The sequence below is a fragment of the Ochotona princeps genome, chromosome 18 (genome assembly GCF_030435755.1).
Source record: "Ochotona princeps isolate mOchPri1 chromosome 18, mOchPri1.hap1, whole genome shotgun sequence".
Taxonomy (NCBI): Eukaryota; Metazoa; Chordata; class Mammalia; order Lagomorpha; family Ochotonidae; genus Ochotona; species Ochotona princeps.
Window position 1 is genome coordinate 49,233,948 of NC_080849.1, and position 23,010 is coordinate 49,256,957.

General features: G+C 38.3%; 1 protein-coding gene across 6 annotated transcripts in view; it reads left to right on the top strand.

Moving 5' to 3' along the window:
* Positions 1–23,010, top strand: part of ANKRD12 (ankyrin repeat domain 12) — a 110,709-nt gene that overhangs the window by 56,509 nt on the left and 31,190 nt on the right. For all 6 annotated transcript variants that reach the window (XM_058676910.1, XM_058676914.1, XM_058676913.1 and 3 more), the window contains one exon: positions 4,968–5,115. In XM_058676910.1, coding sequence (XP_058532893.1) covers positions 4,968–5,115 — 148 coding nt within the window. The remainder of the gene's footprint in view (positions 1–4,967; positions 5,116–23,010) is intronic.

The following is a 23,010-nucleotide window of genomic DNA, read 5'->3' on the forward strand; positions in this document are numbered from 1 at the left end:
TGTATATCTGGCTGTAATAAAATGAATAAATCTTTAAAAAAAAAAAGAAAAGACATGTTATTGTGGTTGATACAAAAATGAAATTTGGAGGCAGTTTAGATATGGGTCAGTTTTGGCCTGCACAGTTTACTAGCAGTATGTTCTTAGTCAAATTACTGTTTTTCTCTGAATATCTGTTTCTTCATCATTATTCCATAAATAACATCTATTTAAAGAGGATAGTTTGAAGGAAAAATTGATGCTGTACATTAAATAAATCTTGAAATCTATTATAGACGTATCAAAGGTAAAAGATACAAAGATGTTACTTTTTTTCAAATCTACCAAACTATTTTAGAAATAAAAATAGAAATTGTGATGTTTTTCTTATGTACATGCTTTTATAAGTTATGTTTAAATGTTCCTCACTAAAGAAATTCTAATGCTGAATGAAAATATATGTACATACTGTTTTTCCTAAACTTTCCTTGCTTAACATCAGAGCATTCTTTCCTTTAAATACGTGCCTAGTTGTGTGGTAGTGCTTACTTGCACTGGTTACTGCAGTGTGGTTTACTCTTATTTCCTGCATTCCACTGAACACCATGCGTGTAGGTGTTTTGTGGTGGTTTCTGTTGCTGACTCTGGAACTACTTGGTGTGGATAGGAGGAAGAGAGAGTAAATTGATTAATAGATAGATAGGTGGGATGGGGTACGGATAGGAAGAATGTCCCATTTCTGATTCTAAACGTTAGAAATTACAAGACATGTGGACTTTTTTTCTCTTTTTTTTTGAAATTATCAAACTGATTTTTGGCTCTGATATTTAAATATGTGCCTTTTATTCTTTAAGTAAAGTCTTATTGAAGACAAATAATTTTCCTTCATTTATAGAAACGTTTTCTGATTTCTAAGTAAAATTTTAACTAAGTATGCCTTCTAAATAAAACATTTCTGTGACTATAAGTTTCTGAATATTACAGAGGTGCAGAATATTTCCAGAAGTGACCTTTGAGCTCATGTACTCACAAAGACTCCAATAACTTCTAGTCTTTTTCCAGAGGAAGACTGGCATGCTGTTTTCAAGAGCCCTTTGCTTTTCCTCCCACCAACATGCCTCAGATAGTAGGAGGCACAACTCAAATGCTATTGAGAGCTGTTTTCTCCGCTATTCACTTCTGCCTGAGGAGGAGGAGGGAATAATGAGAAATACCAAAAACTGCATTTCTGAAGATCTGTTCTGTCCTCTGAGCCTCTCACAGAGAGTTGCATTTCTTTTCACTCGGTAGTAGTGACAACTGCCTTAACCATCCAGAAAGCATTACTAAGCAAGGAGGGTCAGGAAAATAAATTCTGTACCCAAGTCTGAATCATTTAGATCAAGAGCATGATTTTTGCAAGTGTACAAGTACTTCATCATACCCATTTTTGTACTATCTTTATTCTCTTCCTATACAATATCATTTTTTAATCACACTTTTACCAACTACTAATTTATTGCATGTTTATGCAACCTTATGTTGACTGAAGTCCTTTTTATGAATAAATAATTCTATAGTGTTACTTGTGTTAGGGTTTTTCAAGTATGTTTGAATTAACCAGCTATACTTGACTCATCACAGGCAGGAAATATTTGTTGATTAATTCCTGAAGAGAACAGAAATCTTTGAGGAACATCAACATTCTTTATTTTGTTTTCTCATTCTGGGGGCTTATTTAAGTAAATAAGCCTAAAAATGTAAAAGTTGGAGCTCATAAAAATTTTACTGCATTTATACACTAACTTTTACAATGACTAAATATTTTTCACTTCAATGAATCTCTTAGATCAATAAAATAATAGCAAGAAGAGATAAGACACATGCTCACAGGAATAAAAAAATAGAAGAAAAAACTAGCCTTTTGGATTTAAAGCACTGACCAGCCCCTGACCAAGAATGGGGCAAGGCAGATGCTTTCTGCAAAGGGTTCACCAGGGTAGAGTGGTTTTATAGGCCTCGCTCTCTCACTGCTGCCTCTCCCTTCTTTTCCTGCCATTTTAAACTTTATATACAGACTGTCCTTGGTTAACTGACTAGATTTGACTTGCGAGTCATCATTTACTCACATTTAATTTAGGAGAGACAAATTGTAAACCAATAGTAAGTGCAGCACTGACTCTCAGGATGTGATGTGTTCCCAGTTGAGATGGACAGACTAGCCTCTCCTCCACCCTCTGCAGCACCTTGGTGGCTGACGTGGCATGACAAGTGTCGGGGACAGTTGTTCAGCTCAGCCTTGGAGAACTAGCTCATCTTGTAGACTTGTGAACATGTGAAACTTGAGAAAACTTAAAGTGTAACAAACTATTAACAGTTGGAATCACGAGTAAATGTTTCATTTTTGTACATTGTTATAGCTCAGATTTTCCACAATAATCAACATTTTTGCTGTATTTAGTTCGTTATAAATTCATGAGTTGTATCTCATTTGAAATTGCTACCTTAATGAGAAATTAAATATCTGTTTTAGAGCATTTGTGTAAACTTTCTTTTGAAAGACATGTTTTATTTCTCCTTTAAAAGAATTAGCTTGATAGGCAGAGAGAGGGACAGAAAGAGCTCTTATCTTTTGATTCACTCTCAGATATCCACAATGACCAGATCTAGGTCAGACCTGGGTCAAGGTGAAAGCTGGGAACACAGTCCAGGTCTCCCAAATGGGTGGCAGGGACCTAGCAAATAGAGCCGTCACCTGTTTCTGCCAAGGCCTGCATTAGCAGCAAGCTGGAATCAGAAGTAGAGCTGGGACCCAAATTGCTGCACTCTTAATATGTGCATTGCTGATGCTAGCACTTAACCCTAGGAGAGCAAAGGGCCAATGGAGAAAAAGCCCAGGCTGCTGAGAATGAACTTCCTAACAGAAACTTGATTGTGAAGAAAAGAAACATCAGTAAGACAAGGAGGAAGCAGCTTTGAACAAAAGGTCTTACTCTGTTTTATTTCTTTTCCATTAGTTTTATTTTGTTTTAACGGCAAAGAAGACATGAGCTGTAAAAATTTGGCTTTTTTAAGAATCCAACTGTAGGGCTCGGCGGCGTGGCCTAGCGGCTAAAGTCCTCGCCTTGAATGCCCTGGGATCCCATATGGGCGCTGGTTCTAATCCCGGCAGCTCCACTTCCCATCCAGCTCCCTGCTTGTGGCCTGGGAAAGCAGTCGAGGACGGCCCAATGCATTGGGACCCTGCACCCGCATGGGAGACCTGGAAGAGGTTCCTGGTTCCCAGCATCGGATCGGAGCAGCACCGGCCCATTGTGGCTCACTTGGGGAGTGAACCATCGGATGAAAGATCTTCCTCTCTGTCTCTCCTCCTCTCTGTATATCTGACTTTGTAATAAAAATAAATCTTTTTAAAAAAAAAGAATCCAACTGTGGCCTGCCTTGTGGTGTAGCAGGTAAAGCTGCTGCTTACACTGGTGATATCCCAAATGGCACTGGTTCAAGAATTCCAATCCAGCGCCTTCCTAATGATCTGGGGAAAGCAGCAGAAGATAGTCCAAGTGCTTAGTTCCCTTGGCCTGGCCCAGTCCTAGTCTTATAGCTGTCTGGGGAGGGAAGCAAAGGAGAGACTATCTCTGTCTTGCTTTCTCTCTATACTCTGTAATGCTTTCAAGTGGATTTTTTGTTTCTTTAAAAAAAAAAAAGACCTAAGCAAGAATGGGTGAAAAATACAGAAATGAAGAACATTAAGAAGGGGAACAAATGAAAAAGAAGTAAGAGCTAACTTCATAAAGACCCTGGTTTTGTGAACCCTAAAGTTTGGTGTGGAAAGCTCCTCTAAGAAAAATTTCACAGTAATTAATACAAAAGTAGAAATAGGGGGTAAGCACTTAGCATGGGAGTTAAAATGCCTCCATTGCGTATTGGACTATGTGGGTTCAACTGCAGCTCTTGACTCATCTCTCTTTCTCTGTCTCCCTTCCCCCCCCCCCCACCCTCTCTCTCTCGCTGCCTCTCTGCTACACCCTTCTGTCTATTTATTTATTTATGTATTTTTGAAGGCAGAATTGGAGAAAGGGAGCTCATCTGTCTGCTGATTGACTCTCCGAATGGCTGCAGCTGCTAGGACTAGGGTAACCCAGGAACTTGGTCTTCGTGTCCCAAGTACTTCCATCCTTTAGCTGCATTTCCAGACACAGAGGAAAGATAAAGAGGGGCTGGCTAGTGTTGTGCCGGAGCAGGTAAAGCCATTGCTCAACACAACTTGGAGTCCTGGCTAATCCACTTCCCATCCAGCTCCCTGCTAATACTTCTGAGAAAGCAGAAGATGGTCCAAGTACTTGAGCCCTAACACATGAGTAAGAGAGCCAGGTGAAGCTCCTGGCTTCCACTTGGCGCTGTAGTCATGGCCATTTGGGGAGTAAACCAGTGCGTAGAAGAGTTCCAGTCTTTCTCTTCTCTCTCTGTAACTCTGCCATTCAAACAAGTAAATGGTTTTTTGAAAAACAAGGAAATAGAAAGGCTGCCTTAAGGGTTTTAGTGTTTATACTTGTTGAAATACTGATTTGTGCTCTGTAAAAATATGCAAGTATTACACATTTAAAAATCTTTTTAAAGATTCCCTAATGCTTAGTGGAGATAACTAACATTAACCAACACTTCTCAAGTTCTCTTTAGAGTACACGTTTCAAAAGACCAGGGAGCTTACTGATTTATCAGCATGTCTTGGAACAGCAGTTATTAATAAGCACAACATATTTTTGTTGATATAAATGAAACAGAAAATGATGAGATTAAAATCTGTGGAGCCCTGTTTATAATTTTTGGAACAATAAGGTCATCAGTTGGAAGAGAAATTTCAGTTAAAATGTAATTGAGAGAATAATTGCTAAGGTAGACACAGGAATGGTTGATTATGTAGATGTGAGAACACAAGGGTGTTATGTACCAAGAGAAAGGTTGAAATGATATATGTGGGAGGAAATAACTTCTATGGTTTAATGTTACAGATAGTGAAACTATTACTTCGACATGGTGGAAACCCATTTCAAGCTAATAAACATGGGGAGCGCCCTGTGGATGTAGCAGACACAGAAGAGTTGGAATTACTGTTGAAAAGAGAGGTGCCTTTGTCAGATGATGATGAAAGTTACACAGGTTCGTTTGAAATAATTTGTGTTGAACTGCTTGATAAGACATTTAATAGAATAGTCTGGACTGGTTTGTAGTACATTGAATATTTGAGTACCTTAGTACTGTCATTGGGATAATGTTTAGTTAAAATGGTGAAGTTAGCAGTCTTGGTGTTTGCTGTATGTAGCTTGTTTAATGGAGTTGTAGTGCCATTGACTGATTTCTATGATTTTGACCATGAATTGCTTGAGTTTTCCTTCATTATCTTCAAGCGTACTGTGTTACTGTGACTTCTTTTCAGTATTCTATTGCGAATTACAGAGCTGCTAGCCTTCATGTCTCTCTCTTGCATTAATAAATTATGATTACAGTTTAGCTATGATTTTGGTGATTGAACGTTGGTTGGGAGCACTGTCTTTTAAAAATATATATATTTTTAAAAAAGATACCAAAGAATATTGTGGAAAACTGAGCATATGTGGACTTTTAGAAACATTAATAACATAACAGGTAAAAGATCTTCCTATATTGATGAAAGTCTTCTTTCTACAGATTGGAAGCATTTACTATATTTTCAGAAATCAAAGAAAAATCAATTTTTAGTCATGCAAACAACCATATCTTCAAAACTTTTTCATTAAGTGATTAAATTTTATTTTTATGTTATATTTGAGGGAATCAAGCCACATTCCTTTAATTGCAGCCATTTCCAGAATGTAAGGGACTAATATCTGTAGTTTTGAGACAAAGGGTTCCAACACTTGTTTTCACATAATACAGTTAAATTATCTTTCCAAAGGAAAGGAAATTGAAAGAATATACTTTTTTTTAAGAAAAAAATTTTTTTTTATTGGATAAGTAGATTTATAGAAAGGAGAGACCAAAAGAAATATCTTCCATCTGCCGGTTCACTACCCAGCTTGCTGCAACAGCCAGAGCTGAGCTGATCTGAGGCCAGGAGCCAGGAGCCAGGAGCTTCCTCTCGGTCACCCACATGGGAGCAGGGGCTTAAGAATTTGAGCCATTCTCCGCTGCTTTCCCAGGCTGTTAGCCGGGAGCTAGATGAAAGTGTAGCTGCTGGAACACACATAGTGCACATATGGGTTGCTGGTGCCACAGGTGGAGGATTAGTCTGATACACCACTGCACTTGCCCTATGACTATAAATATTTTATATATAACAGTTAGTACTTACAGGAGTAGGACAGATTTATGCTCTGTTCAGTGAAAGTTCATAACGTAATCATTAAGCTTAGTAAGAATGAGAGTAAAAAAGCTTTAATAAGGAAATCAAATGAAAGACAAAAATGGATCTAAAGTAAGGAATGAATAAAAAGCGAAACATGATCAAGAAACATTTTTTAAATGTATAAGAAAACAAAACTGAATAAAACTATAGTTGCTTGTCTGGGCAGCTCTACCAAATTTCCAGCAAATCTAATCAAGAGAAAACTGAGGACTTGTAAGCCCTTATAGAAGCATAAGAAGGTGAATAGAGGGTGAGTTTTTAATATGGCGGCTGGAACGCTCATTTCCCATCTGAAAGTGCCTGAATTTGAGTCCTACCTCTCCTCCCAGTTCCAACTTCTACTGCACACTCTGAGGTAGTTCAGGAGGTTGGGTCCCTGGCACCTGTGTGGATGAAACAGATTAAAAGAAGAAATAAAAGAACTACAGCTTAAGAACCCTATACCTGTCTAGATAGTCACCTTTTGAAGAAAACAAAGGTAATTACAGGCATTGAATGATTTAAAAGCATATCAATATGTATCTTTTTCATAAAAGAGAAATAATGGATGATAATCCGACAGCCTATGTAATTGGTTGCCTAATGGGGGAGTATAAAAATTAATAACATCCTTTAAAAAAAAATCTCACAATAGCCACAAAGTATATGCGCTCTTATCATTTTAGAGGTATATATTGAAATGAGGCTATTGGATTTTATATAATAAAATATACAGTAATTAAAATATGCAGTTTATGTATTCTAATAAAATCCCGTCATCATTTAAGAGAAACAGAAAAAATATTTAAAAATTCACGTGGAACCGCCTAGAACCCCAAATTTATTTACTCATCCCTTCTGTCCCTAATTTCTGGAAAGATTAGCATTTTTTTCTGAATTTAATTAAGTATATTTTAACTCCATTTCTTTTTTTTTTTTTTTTAACTTAGCAGTTTATAGTATTCAAGCAAGGTTTTACAGAACTTCATAGATTCTCCCTTACAGTAGATGTTAGCAGGAGGCTGTACTCAGACGTAGAGCCAGGACTTGAATCGCAGCACTCTGAAACAGAATGCTGGTACCCAGGCTGGAGCTCAATTTTCTAGAGATTGATGGTCATTGGCACTGAGATAGAATACAAATGTGACATCCTCTCTACTTCTGGTTCGGAATTTACCATCATACAAATCATACTTTAAAATACCTGGAGTTCTTCATCTAAAAGTCACATTTCTAGGAGTACCTCATCTTTATTACAGTACTCTCATGAGTGACCGAGAAGGTGCATAATCATCTCAGGCTGCTTGTTGAATAAATCAAGATAGAGCTACTCACAGATTTTTATACGACCAGGAAACAGTAGATCAGGGCCATCCTTCAAGTTACTTGGAAAGATTTTCATAAGATGCTGTTTTGTTGGTTTTTTTGTTTTAAGCAGACTTATTGACAGATTGTCTTCCATCCTCTGGTTCCATTCCCCAAGTGACTGCAACAGTGTGTGCTGGTCTAGGTCAAAGCCAGCAGCCCAGAGCTCTACCCAGATCTCTTGCAGGGACCTACACAGTTAGACTGTCTTCCATTACTTTCTCAGACATAGCAGGATGCTGGACCGGAAGCAGAGCCCCCAGAACTCTAACTGGCACCCACACAGGGTGCTGGCTTCTCAGAAAGCAGCTTAGCACACTGTAACACAACACCAGTAACAAGATTTTTTTTTTTTCCAAAAGACACATACACAGACTTGTTTGTGTAAAATCATGTAAACACTGCTCACATGAGCTTGTTGCAAATGTCTGGGAGGATGCAGACCAGGCTGCTGAGGCATGTATTATAAGGGAAAATTGACGGAGAAGTGATGGATGATTTGAATGGTAGAAGCAGAGACTCACACAATCTAGTGATGTATTTTTTGCATGGAAATATATGAATACTCTTGACAAAATTTTCATCCCATATATTCCTGTTTGTTGAATCCTGTGTGCCTTTCCACAGCTAACCTTGCTGAAGTACACTATAGACTGACTACTACATGGAACCTGTTTTTACTGTCACACATGTTGCTAATACCTTTTGAGTTTCCTTTTTTTTTTCTTTTCTTTTCTTTCTTTTGGACCCTGTGTTGGTTTTCCCAAAGATTTTACTTTCTAAACCCTCTTCATATTCTCTCAGGTACATTTCAACTGCATTTCAAATTCTGACTTCTGTTTATGTGATAAGAACATTCTGATATATATCCATTTTAGAACTTTATCTCAGTTGTCAAACTGAGTTATTCAACTGCCCTGGATATTACATCTGGTTTCCACACAAAAACCTAAACATCGTACACCAAAATGAAACATATTTCTCCATTGACATTCCTTTTCTTTCTCTTCTGTTTTAACTAATGCTTAACACCTTTTCACACACAATATAAGTCTTATTGGGAGCTATTCCAGTCTCCTGTTAATTTTCTCTGTCACTTATCCAGTAACTGTTCTTAAGCATCCATTGTGTATTTGGCATTAAGCATAGAATGTGTAATCAATCACAAAAACAGTGATACTAACAACATCTAGTTTACTCCTGCTTTCAAATACTTGTAAATAAATCTGGCAGTTACACACTAAAAGCCAATATGGAATTAGGATTATAATAGCTTAAGTTCCACTGGTATCTGTAAAGAAAATATGGAGAGTAGACAATTTTTGTATGGTGTGTTGATTCTACCTGTTCTGGCTACAAACTTAAGTTTCATTTCAGAAAACGGGCAGTGTAGAGCAGCTTTTGTTATAAAGTGTGTGTTAGAAGTACAACAGATTTTCCCACAGGAGAAATGTATTTTATTTCAACTTAACACATTTAATTATGGCAGAACACATCAAACCTTTTTGATTTTCATCGAAATTGATTGCTTCATGTGTTCATCAGCTATGTGTTGATTTTTCAGAATATTTATTTTCCACATGGTGAATGTACCTGAGTTATTGTTGATCAGTCTCCCTCAAGAAATGATGCAAAAAATCATCAGTAAGTATCATACAAAGATTTTGGAGTTGCTGAAAAAGACTGATGAAAAAGCCCAACATTTATTGCTTTATTTACATGAGGTCCTTCTAGACTTTACTGAAATTTATTCAATTTAAATTCAAAACATTAATAATATTTACTCAAGAACTAATTTAACTGCCCATCGCTGTTTGTTTGTGTGAAGGCTGGTAGCATTGTTATCCATCTGATACATCATGTCATCCATGTGACAGATGCACTTTAAGTGTAACAAAGTTAGAAAATAGACAAGACTGAATTTTAGAACTTAAAAACTGTGGAGTAGATAAAAGGACACCCTCCGTGTAACATCTGAACTGTGGTTTATTTCACTGGGCATTCTGCTTCATGCCAGTGAAACTTAAGAGCAGTTGTTCCACAACCGCGTATTCCCAGTGCTCAGGATAAGGGACTTGTGCTGGAGTGTAAATCAGTGTCTTGCCTGCCTCGTCCAAAAGGCCAAAATGTCAGCTGAAGTAGGAGTGTGCTTAGTGATGCAGTGGTTTCCTTTTGTGGCAAACTTATTTCAAATCAGATCAGTGATAAGCAATTCACAGACTCACTTCATGGACCGTCATTTGAGTAGCAGGTTTATGTCATACATATTGGAGGCTTAGGATATTGTTAGAGGTTACATGTCCTAGTTAATACAGATCAGTTGTATCTGAATAGGTGGCACTTAACAGTTTGCATAATTTTTAAGTCATTTTTCCTCTAACTTCTGCCCTTTTCTAATGATCTTCTTCCATTATCTTTTTATACAGAAATTCTAATAATATTGTTTGCTACAAATAATTGCTTCTTGCTACTATGCAGAAACCTTAATCATATTCAGAGTCAGATCATGCTTATAAGCTTATAATTGTAGTAGTAGAGAAATGGGTAACTATATTACATAGTTCACCCTCTCATACATCGTTAACACTCAACTAATTACCAAAGTAGAGATTTTGTTTATAATTTTGTTAGATATTGATTTCATTACATAAAGAGAGTGCCTGATGGACAAAACTTAAAATATCCCCCATTGTTATAAGAGCTATTCACTTTGTTTTTATGTTGCTTTGTCTGTAGTCTGGCTTTGTGTCTTAGTCAGCTCGTAAGTTTTTCTCACAGGAAATTATCCATCATAATAAACGTAGAAGCTAGTTTATAGACCAAAAATCAGACAAATACTCTGTAAAGCAGTAAATATTGTTACCCACTGGTATTTATTGAGTGCATTTCTGCAATAACAATACACAAAATGACCAGTGTTTGAAACTTCATCTTCTCAGTGTTGAAATAGTAAATTTTACTCTTTTAAATATATTGTCAAAACTTATAAAACTTACTTCCTCAGCTTTGTATTTCAGGAACTGTGAAATACAATTATTGGCAAATTATTGTGGAATTAATAAGTAGACAAATTAAGAGATCCAAAATAGTCCAGAATTTTTTTAGTGAAATGGATTACGATTTAGTGATGTTTACAATTCACCAATAACTAGAATGAAACATCACCTCAGGACATTTTAAGGCAGATCTTTTAACCTTAGAACTATAGAGAATGTCAAGAAGAGATTGCATCGAATATTTTAAATATCCTAATATATCAGCATATTTGATTATTAGGGATTTTGATTTGTTAAATCATTTTCTGTAGTAAAAGAGTCTGCGTGTTAGTATAGTTAGAATTAAAGATTTCTCCCTTTTAACATAAAATGTAAATGGCATTTTCTTCCATTTAACAGCTTCCAGTGTATTTGTTAGGTAGTAGGAGTTAGACCTCATATGGGAAAGTCACAGCCCATTTATAACCCAAGAGTCTTACTTCATTTAACTAAGACTGTGACAACCTCTTTCAGTAATCCTCTTCTTGAAACTGTCAAGTAGCTCGCTTGTTACACATCCCTGTGATGTGAGTGCTTCAAGCAAATTAAATCAGTGCTTAGACCTGTGTGAGCAAAAGCTGGCGCTTACAACGTGGCAGGCAGTGAGGTGTGCTTTTGTTCCATGACCACGTACCCTGTTAAAAGAAGTTGCTTTTATGTTCTGCATGCTGTACATTCTTTTCTCTGCTTTGTAACACACAATGTGGTGTGCTTGATACACTGGCCTCCAAACTGAGTTTTTTAAACTTTTAAATACAAGTATCAACAATGTCTTGTATCTTAAGAAAACCAAACCAATACAGTTGGGTTTTTTTTGTGATAATCATTAATTGTTTTCATTATGTGTTTTATTGAGTTTATTATGTCTTGCTAACGCCAAAGTCCAAGGATTTTTAATGCCAGGTTTAGTGCTTTAAGAGAACTATAATAGCGCTCCTAGCAATATCTGTAAAAATTACATCTGCTTTTTAGGTTTGACCTTATCCTTTTTCTTTTCCTGCCTCCTTCCCTTTTGCACAGACACATGCACACACACACACACACACACACACACACCAAAATAAATGGGAAATTATGGTTTCAGCTGTGATGTTCTCTGGCTGGCTGCAGATTAATGTAAGTCTTTCACTTTTGTGTTATCTAAAATAATAATCTGCTTAAATACCTGTCTTTAAAGTTTTTAAAAATGTTATAAATAATTTCAAGTGTATTTGTCCAAAGCATGTACAATTACTTCTGAGAAATACTGAGGCTAATGGGCTTTTCTGTTGTTGTTTAAAATGTGAATTTGGTGACTTTAATTAGAAACTGAATTTCAGACAGTGGCTAACAGCTTAAAGTGAGTCTGTCACATAATTTTACTGGTGAGATCTTGCTGAATATGAATAACTAAAACGCCATAAAAGGTACATTTGGGCAGAAAAATAAAAAATAAGAAGTTTGACTTAAAAATTATATATACATTTAAATGAGTTCAGCTATAGCTATTTCATTATTGTCCATAGAAAAATGCTTTATGTATAATCATGGTAAAAGGACCTCCATGTAATAATATATATTTTTATAATATAATAGCTGAGACTGGGTGATTTTGTCGGTTTCCTTTAGTGACATCAAAGTTTTTGTAGTGATACCAGTCTTGATTTCAGGAAAAGATTTTTCATTAATTAAATCAGTTTCTGTGTTACTGGCAATTTAATAGAAGAAAAACATTTTGTAATGACTAACTGCTGGAATTAATAGTCCATCTTAACATGATTTTCTCCTGTATATCTTGCTTGAGACCTGCTATTTTCGGCTACTAATTACATTCTCTTCCCTTCCACCTCACCCCTAAACTCTTAACTGTGATTTCCTTACCATTATCTGTTTGTGTGAAAGTAAGTTCTCATCTGGCTTATTTATTTCTAAATACATAGATGTATGACTTCTTTTCCCTTATAAGGTAGAATTAAAACATCTGAACTTTATTTCAGGAAACAGGTTTAGGTTTCCTTCTTTTCTTCTTCTTCTTCTTCTTCTTTTTTTCCTTCTTATTTTTTGCAAAGCCAAGTGACAGGGAGAGACAGGGAAAAAGGCAGAGAGAAAGCTTTCATCAACTGGTTCACTCCCCAAATGGCCGCAACGATCAAGTCTGAGGCAGGCACAAGCAAGGAGCCAGGGATTCCAGCTGGGTGTCCCATTTGGGTGGCAGGCCTCAAGTACTTCAGCTATTATCAGTTGTGGGAAACTGGATCTGAAGCAGGACAGCTGGACTCAGACCAAAACTGCAGTATTGGATGCTAGCATTTCAAGCTTCGGCTTAAACTTTTGTACCATAATGTTGACTCCAGTGCTTAGAAATTTGAGACTATGAAATTATCAATTTTTTTTTTAATTTGTATGTCCTTAAGCTACATTCCTTAATTGATTTGGGAAGGTAAAACCTCTGAAATTTGTTTTTGAAAAATGCTGACATTTTTCTGATGTTACTTCTTTCACTAGTAGTTAACAGTTCAATTTGTAGTCTTTTACTGATTTTTATTATTGAACTGTTCCATAACGAAAGAGCCACTCAAAATACATCTAGGAGAGACTTGATGGCATAAAGCCTTCCCCTCAAGGAGGCTCTCAAACTCAGAGGTGACTTTTCAGGGAACTGTCTCAGTGTGAAGGTGGAGGTTACAGGGTATTCAGATCACTACAAACAGGGAGACTCCACAAGCCTTCTGAAGAATTACAAAAAAAAAAAAAAATTTTCATAGATTTAAGGCAAATCAACTGAATGAGAGACAAGAATGGCCAAGATAAACAAACACAATGGTAGATTCTGGAAAATATAGTAGAAGACCCAGAAGGTAAGTCCTCATAATGCTGAGGGAAACTAGAGGGCAGCCAACCCAGCCCATGAAACTAACAAAAAAATAAAAACCAACCAAACAAAAAAACACTGTGGAAAGAGTAGTGAAAGCCCATGTACATCTTTGGGATTCAAAATACACATGATTCCTAAAGTAAACTAAAGAATAGTCCAGACATTGTTGTATGAGCTATTCACTTAGCTATTGCTAAGTCAAGATTAAGAGAGGGCATCAGAGAAATTATAGAAGGCAAATGTTGTTGGAAATACAAGGGAAATAGTATGGGAAAATGTTCTTAGTTCTACTAAAGCAGCAAATATCAGCAATAAAGTACTTTTTCTTTGAAGAAAGTTTCCCTTAACTAAGCACAGAATTAGGTTTTAGACCAAAGGGAATTTTTAATTAATTAATTTATTGTTTTTCAAGATTTCTTCATTTTTGTTGGAAAGGCAGATATACAGAGAGGAGAGACAGAAAGGAAGATCTTCCATCCAATGATTCACTCCTCAAGTGGCCACAACAGCCAGAGCTGAGCCAGTCTGAAGCCAGGAGCCAGGAGCCTGGAGCCTCTTCTGGGTCTCCCATGCGGGTGCAGGGTCCCAAGGCTTTGGGCCATCCTGGACTTTCCCAGGCCACAAGCAGGGAGCTGGATGGGAAGCGGGGCTGCCAGGATTAGAACCAGTGCCCATATCGGATTCCATTGTGTGCAAGGCGAGGACATTAGCCACCAGGTCCTGGATTTTTTATTTAATACAAAAGGGGGCAGGGTGGAGCAGGAGGTACTAAGACCCCCACAATTAGGTCTGTCCTAACTCTAAGGAGTTACTTTGTGTTTATCCTATAAGCTGCAAGAAACAAGTTTTAGAAAACTAGGGAACCACAATGTGCAGCATTCGGAAGCGTATTATTTTAAACCTAGAAATCAATCCTAACCATCACCCAGGTGTAACCACTAAAGAAACATGCTTGGGCATAACATTTTATTTCCTTTCTGAAAATATTTTTCAAATATATTACTTTCAGCAACTCAAAATACAAATCTGAAAGGTATAAAGAGTAAATCAGGATTCTAGTGTAAAATTGCAGAATTGTAGTAACAAACAATTGGCATATTTCACAGTAAAATGTCAGAGAATGTCACAAGAATGATATCCCTGGGGCAGCATTTTGGTGAAGCAAGTTAACCTGCTGCCTGTAATGCTTGCATCCCAGAATAGTGCTGACTGGATTCCCAGCTGCTCCATTTCCAGTCCAATTCCCTGCTGTGTGCCTGGGAAGGCAGCAGAAGGTGGTCTTCATGGGCACCTGCCAATCAGGTGGTAGACCCAGGTACAATTCTAGGCTTCTGGCTTCAGCCTGACCCAGACCCTGCTCTTGGGATTATTTGGGGAGGATGGGAGAGCTTTGTCTCTCTCTCTGCCTCTGCAACTGCCTTTCAGTTAATTAAAGTTATTTTTTAAACAGAAGAGCTGTCAGTGTAGATACTGTGTGAATTATACTTGTGGTCTGAGGTTTTACTGTCATCTGTTCATACGAAAGGTTTTTTGTCTTTTCTCACAAACAAGGAAAGAGAACAACTCAGGGGGAAATAAACTATATTCTGAAGCCTGCTAAGATGCAGCAGGATTTGGGGCTGCTTTTGGAATATGAGCATGCTTTATTTTATCTTTTTTATAAGGTTTATGTATTTGAAGGAGTTACAAAGGAGAGATCTTCCATCTGCCGGTTCAGTCCCCCGTTTGGCTTCAGTGGCCAGAATTGTGCCACGCCAAAGCCAGGAGGTTCTTCGAGGTTCCCCAGTTGGGCATCGATTGTTGTTTCCCCAGGCCAGCAGCAGGGAACTGCACCACAAGTGAAGCTGAGACTCACATTGGTGCCCATGTGGGACGAGGCATCGTGGAGCTTGCCCAGCTTGCTGTGACACACCCCTGGACTCAACCTGAGGTTTAGGAGTTTGAGTTTTTGTTTATTTGCATGTTAAAATGTGTTTGTAGCAAGAACGATTGTCCTGGGTTGTGGGCCTATTTTATTTTTACTTACGTATTTTAAAATATGTATTTATTTGAAAAGCAGACTCGAGAGAAAGGGAGGGGCAGGTTTTCCATCTGCTGGTTCATTTCCCCAACTGGCGGTAGCTTAGGACTTTGTACTCTAACCCATATCGGAATAATGTGTAGATAATTATTTTCTTAGTTGTATTCCTTACATTAAAGAAAAATCAAGTTGGATATATTGTATACACGAGTTTTGATGTTAAACCCATAAATAATTTTTCGACTCTGCTCTTTTTAATAAGTGTGTTTGGTATAAGAGCTCAGATTTCATTGTTTCTAGACTATCTTGAGACAAATTTATAGGCCTGTGTGTGCTCAGTTCCATGTCTGTAAAATAGGGTTTATAGTATATAAATCATGGAGAGTGTATTAAAGATTAACTAATATATGAATACATATACAATCTTAACTGGCACATAATTAGTATTTGGAAAGTATTAGCTTTTAAAACAAGGACATGAAATAGTTATATTACATTTCACATTTAAGATAAACCTAAGTTGTTGGCATTGCAGTCTTTATAAAACATCATTTGTGTTTACCATTATAGAGAAGATGTAATCTAAATTCACTAGTTTATATTCACTTGAAGTAGTAAAGAGCACTTTTTTAAACAAACTGTATCAGTAGCCATTACTAAAGTGCTTTATGTATTTTTTTGAATATGTAAATGCATTGATACTGAAGTATGCTTCAAAATCAAGTAAAGTGGGTACTGCCCATCTACATATTGGAGTGCGTGGTGAACCACAGCCCTGCTCCCAATCCCAGCTTCCTGCTAATGCATACCTTGGAAAGCAGCAAGGGAAGGCTGAAATATTCAAGTCCCTACCATCAACATTGGAGACTTGTGTTGAGTTGCTGTCTCCTGGTTTCAGCCTAGCCCTGCCCCAGCTTGTTACAGGCATATGGAAAGAAAGCCATCGCATATCACTGCCAGGCTGCCTTCAGCCTGGCCCAGCCCTAGCTCCAGCCCCAGCCCCAGCCCTAGCCCCAGCCCTAGCTCCAGGCATAGCTCCAGCCCTAGCCCCAGCCCCAGCCCCAGCTCCAGCTCCAGCCGCAGCTGCAGCTCCAGCCCCAGCCCTAGCTCCAGCCCTAGCCCTAGCCCCAGCCCTAGCTCCAGCTCCAGCCCTAGCTCCAGCCCCAACCGTAGCTCCAGCCCTAGCCCTAACCCCAGCCCCCAGCCCTAGCTCCAGCCCTAGCCCCATCCCTGGTGCCAGCCCCAGCCGCAGCTCCAGCCCTAGCTCCAGCCCCAGCCCTAGCTCCAGCCCTAGCTCCCAACCCTAGCCCCAGCCCCAGCTCCAGCCACATCTGGGAAGTAGATCAGCATATAAAGGTTCTCTCTGCATCTCTGCCTTTCAAAAAAAGAAAAACCAAAATGAAGTTCATATATCAATGCAACTTTGACCTCAGTGGGTATGTTTAACAACAAACAAATAGGAGATTTCATTTTTAAAACTTTTATTCTACTCAATCATGAAGTATAAAGGTATACGATACTCATTTGAGTGCTCATGGAAAGATAAGAATGTGCCATGCTATTAGGAGTTTGTGTAGTTCACTCCGCCTATGTTTACATCCTTTTATATACTCAAAAGCATTGGATGACGTGATTATGAATACCAACTTTGGAGTCACAGAAACGACCTGAAGACCCAGCTCTGTCCAGTTCTACAGTCATGACTACATGTATGATTAACATTATTGTACAGTATTCTGAACATATAAGGTTGGCATAAATATAAATAAGTAGTTTACAAACTTAAATGTTCATTTTACATTTTTTAGAAGATTTATTTTTATTGGAAAATGAAATATACAGAGAGGAAGAAAGACAGAAAGATCTTCCATCCAACAATTCACTCCCCAAGTGGCCACAACAGCCGGAGCTGAGCCAATCCAACACCAGGATCCAAAATCTTATTCCTCGTCTCCCACACGGGTGCAGGGTCCCAAGGCTTGCAGGGTCCCAAGGCTTTGGGCCGTCCTCAGCTGCTTTCCCAGGCCACAAGAGGGAGCTGGAAGGGAGGCGGGGCTGCTATGATACAAACCCACGCCCAAATGGGATTCTGACTAATGCAAGGTGAGGACTTTAGCTGCTAGGTTACCATGCTGGGCCCTCATTTTAAGGTTTTACCTAGGCTTATTTTCGATAAAAAGTTTTATTGTACTTAGTTGTACAAGGGTACTCAAAAAGTTCACAAAAAATTATTTAAAACATAAGTTTATTTTGGAGCAAAAAGTTTGAAATGTATCTTTAATTTTTTCATTATATGCATGTTTCTGAAGTCCCCTCATAGAAACTATTTTTAATTGTTATGTACTGTTATGTACTTTATTAAATACAGCTAATTAATGCAAGTTTATATTGTGTTCTCTTCCTTGTTCTGTCTCCTTTGGTCTCCCCTTTCCTTTAAGAAGTACCTAAAGATATATTACATGAATGATTGTCAATTGCAGCTAGTACTAGTTTTTAAAATTTATTTATTTGATTGATATTTATACTGGAAAGTCAGATTTACAGAGAGAAGGAGAGACAGAAAGAGCTTCTATCTACTGATTCACTCCCCAAGGGGCCGCAGTGACCAGAGCTGAGCTGATCCAAAGCCAGGATCCAGGAACTTCTTCCAGGTCTCCCATGCGGGTGCAGGGTCCCAAGGCTTTTAGCCATCCTCAATTGCTTTTCCAGGGTACAAGCAGGAAGCTGACTGGGAAATGGAGCTGCCGGAACACCCATATGGAATTCTGGTAGATGAGGCAAGGCAAGAACTTTAGCCTTTAGGATACCATGCTGGGCCCAGAACTAGTATTATTAGTTATCAAAGCAAAAATTCTACCAGACATTAATCCATGAGATATTACATCGAAGAAAATAGCTTCTTGATTCAGTCTTATTTTCTCTCCCCTCACTGCCTGCATGAAAAGTCTGTATGGCTCTGTGTCTCCGTGTCTCCTGTCTACTCTAGTAGCTTCAGCGTACTCCTTCTGAAGGAATACACACATCTGTTGTAGCTCTGTAATAAGTTCAAAAGGGGCAGGAGTTAGCATGGAGCTTTTTTGTCTTCAAGCCAGTAGTACAGATTTAAACAAACATAAAATTGTGTGATTGGATATTGATCTTTAAATTAATATGAGACTATTGAATTTGGCAGTATTTTGTATAATACAAATTTAAATGCTCTCAATATACATGATTCATTTTTCTTAGCAATGAGATATTTATCCCATATATAATATGTGCCAGATACAGGCATTGTACATAAAATCGTTCACTTAATTATCATAGCAGCCTTGTGAGTGTTAATCATAATAATAGATTACTGATCTATTAAATGACACACCAAAATTTGAATCTATGACTAATACTGGAAGCTGAGACCTTTCCAGTACCCTAGGCTGGTAGTTACTGAGTATGGGAAGTTCAGTATGATGTTGTTATCTGCATATAACTGAAATCCTAATCCAGTCTAAGTTTATTTGATTTATTTATACCTTTCTTGAAGAATGTCGTGACTAAACTCTTCTCTCCATTATATGTAAATACAACACTTTCTGTTCAATAAAAATGTACTGAAAATAAAATAAACTGATAGTTGTCAGTTTGGATTTTGCCAGAGAGCCTACAATTCACTGATTTAAATTCTTAAAGAGTACATTTGGATATGTAAGATATTCCTGAAAATATGCTCACATATTATTCCCTGATTTTGTAATCAAAATTATAAAAACTTCTTAAATGTGTGTTCTGGATTTTTACTTGTTATATTCTGTAAGTTGCATAATATGTTCATTATTTAAAACCTTTTAAAAACAAATTATTCAATTATAAGCAAATCAGTATTTTGTGAAAAATTCTGAATGTTTGCAAAAATAGAATATTATGTAACCATATGTACCTATTCTCTAGTTTTAATATTTATCATATTAGGACTAAATTTTTTGACCATTGTTTTGATGTCATTGGAAAATATTTCGCTTGCTATCTCTTCCAAAGCTAGTGCTATTTTTTTCACTTAAGTATAAATATAATACCATTGTCATAACTAAGCTGATTAATTCTTATCACCATTAGATACCCAGTCATTTTCTAGTTTCTGCTTGCCTCACGAAATTTTAACTTGGGTTTCTTATTGTTTTTAATGAATTATTAGAGAGCTCCATCTGCTTTTTTTCTCTTCAAAGATTTATTTTATTGTTATCACAAAGTGAGATATACAGAGAGGAAGATCTGAGTCACTCCCGAAATGAACGCAATGGCCGGAGCTGTGCCAATCCAAAGTCAGGAGCCAGAAACTTCTTCCAGGCCTCCCATGTGGGTATAGTGTCCCAAAGCTTTGGGCCATCCTCAGCTGCTTTCCCAGACCACAAGCGGAGAGCTGGATGGAAAGTGGAGCTGCTGAAATTATAACTGACGCCCATATGGGATCCCAGAGCATTCAAGGCGAGGACTTTAGCTGCTAGGCCACCACACTGGGCCCTTTTTTTTTTTTTTTTTTTAACTTTTCAAACTTGGAATCCATACCCAACTGACATATGTGCCAGTGGGTACTGCAGTCCAGCTGATATAGCTGCTCCCAGCCTGGGTTCTCAGTTCTTGCACTCCCCAGCAGGAGCTGTACCTATCAGGGGAATTTCCCAAGGTCCCCCCTCTTCCCCCAGGCCTGCTCCCAGCAATGGATTGTGCATGTTTCTTTGGCTGCTGCACAGACTGACATGGCCAGTTCTCAGTCCTGGCACTCACTGGTGGGCAGCACCACAGCCTAGGCCAACTCAGCCATAGCCATTCAAGGTCTCACCGTTGGGTGTTACAGCTCAGCCCAGCCTGGCCCACTCCCAGACCTGGCTTGGTTGGTGCCACTATCAAGTACTTTCTTACCTGATTTTTTTATTTTCTCCATATACCCACAGTGATTTCAGTGTTAGAAAGAGAAGCTTGCTTGTGAGAAGCAACAAATCATAATGTTAACTTTCATGGTTCTGAACTTTCATGGTATTCTGTTTATTTTTATTAATATTAAAGAGAACAGTTTTCATGTAGTTGATAGATTAAATTCCAAGAAGAGAACCAACTGTACCTCTCTCCCTGTGTTTCCCCACGTCTTCTATGTGTCATCACTGGGGTTTGGTGCAGTGATTAAGATGCTACTTAGAAGGCAGCAAGTACTGGCTTAAGTGTTTGCGTTTCTTCACCCTCAGTTGAGTTCTGAGTCCCTTCAGGGACCCAGAACGTGCTGTTGCAGGTATTTAGGAAATGAGCCAACAGTCTCTATTGGCCTTTCCAGATAGATGAAGTTACTCACCCTTTGTCCCCCCAATCATAAATGTATAATTTCCTTTAAATTAATTTACCCTTCCTTTACTGTGGGCCAGCCTTCATCTCAGGAAGCTTTAGGAGAAAGCTAAGAAGTTGTCATTGTTATTGTCTGACAATAAGACCTTAGTTCTTAATTCTAAAATTGCATCTTAACCACTCCATAGAAAATGATTCAACCACAGAAGATAACCAGCCATACCACTGTCCCTGTGTCTCCTCACAGCATCTGTGTGCCATGACTGGGGTTTGGTGCAGTGATTAAGATGCAAGCACGCTTACAGAAAGATAGGCAGATCCTTGCACAGTGTGAGAAAGGGCGAGCTCAGGGTCACAGTGAAGTCAATCAGCAAGATGATATTGGAAGTAAAGGCAGATGAATAAAGTGTTTACCACCTCTTCAAGCTATTCAGTTTAGAGCAGACGTCAGCAATGAATTAACCAGGTAGTAGTTGCTACCTAGATGCTGTACAAAACTGCATAGTAAGTAAAACTGTTTCTGATGTCTTTATCTTTTCCTGCACTCTCTCACCAGAAACTCTAATTTCTTGATGTCTTAGTATGCTTCTGAAGCTATTTGTACATTTATTCAACATGAAACACTTAACTGTATGCTGTGCACTTTAAAGATCCCTTAGATCATAGGCTAACATTTTAAAATATCTGTTGAATAATGTGGAAAACCAAAGCAAAAACTTACAGTTCATTCACCTTGCCCTCAAAAGATCCCATTTCCATAAGTGAGCCTTTTTTCCTCAATGACTGTACTTAAAGGTCCTCCTGTCATCCGTCCTACAGAAACAGAATATAAAATTTTCTTTTTCATTTTCTGATTACTATAGATTTACACAGGTGCTGTTAATAAAATAGTAGTTTTTGATCTGTGTAAATTTACAGGAAGCTAAACATATGTGCATATTGTCTGAATTTAAGAACGTATTTCCATGGCCCGTGTTGTAAGACAGTCTGTGATACTGGCATCCAGTGTGGGCACCAGTTTCTATTCTGGCTGCTTCACTTCTGATCCATCTCCCTGCTGATGACCCTGGAAAAGCAGCAGAAAATGGCCCAGAAGTGTTTGGTCTCCTACCATGCACATGGAAGACTTGGATGCAGCTGCGGGCTCCTGGCTTTGGCCTTACCCAGCCCTGCTGTTGTGGCTAACTGGGACATGAGCTTACAGTAGGAGGTATCTCTCTGTCTCTGCTCTCTCGCATGTCCACACACACAGAGATAGGTTCCCTATCTCTGTAACTCTGACTTTCAAATAAATAGATTGTTAAAATTAAAAAAAAAATCCTATAGAATGCATTGGAAATGTGGCAGAGCAATTAGCCTTCTCTTTGACTCTTCCAGACAACATTTAGCCTCACATTCCAGCGATCAGTGTAACAGTGCTTAAGATGCACAGCTTTTGGAATATTTCATACCAACAGGGTTTCCAAGGTATGACTGGAAGATTGAAGGTTAGCTTCCTTTTAAATCAACCATATAGACTTAAAATATTTCCATGCAAATATACTCTAAAGACAGATTCACTACATATCATCCCCTTCACCAGATGACAACCCCTAAGCAGTTCTACGTATAAATGACTGAGTATTCCTTTTCTGGAACACTAATCTAAAATATCCCCCAGTTACACAAGATCAGCTGCTTAGAATCCACTGATATGGGCAGTGTATTTTGCAGGAAGTGAAAGATGAGAGTCTGTATAAAAGTAAGACAAAAACTCCTTGGGCTAAATCCCTTAATAGGGCCGGGCGGCATGGGCTAGTGGCTAAAGTCCTCGCCCTGAACGCGCCGGGATCCCATATCGGTGCCGGTTCTAATCCCGGCAGCTCCACTTCCCATCCAGCTCTCTGTTTGTGGCCTGGGAAAGCAGTCGAGGACGGCCCAAAGCCTTGGGACTCTGCACCCGTGTGGGAGACCTGGAGGAGATTCCAGGTTCCTGGCTTCGTATCGGCGCAGCACTGGCCATTGCGTTCATTTGGGGAGTGAACCATCGGATGGAAGATTTTCCTCTCTGTCTCTCCTCCTCTGTATATATTCGCCTTTCCAATAAAAATAAATAAATCTTAAAAAA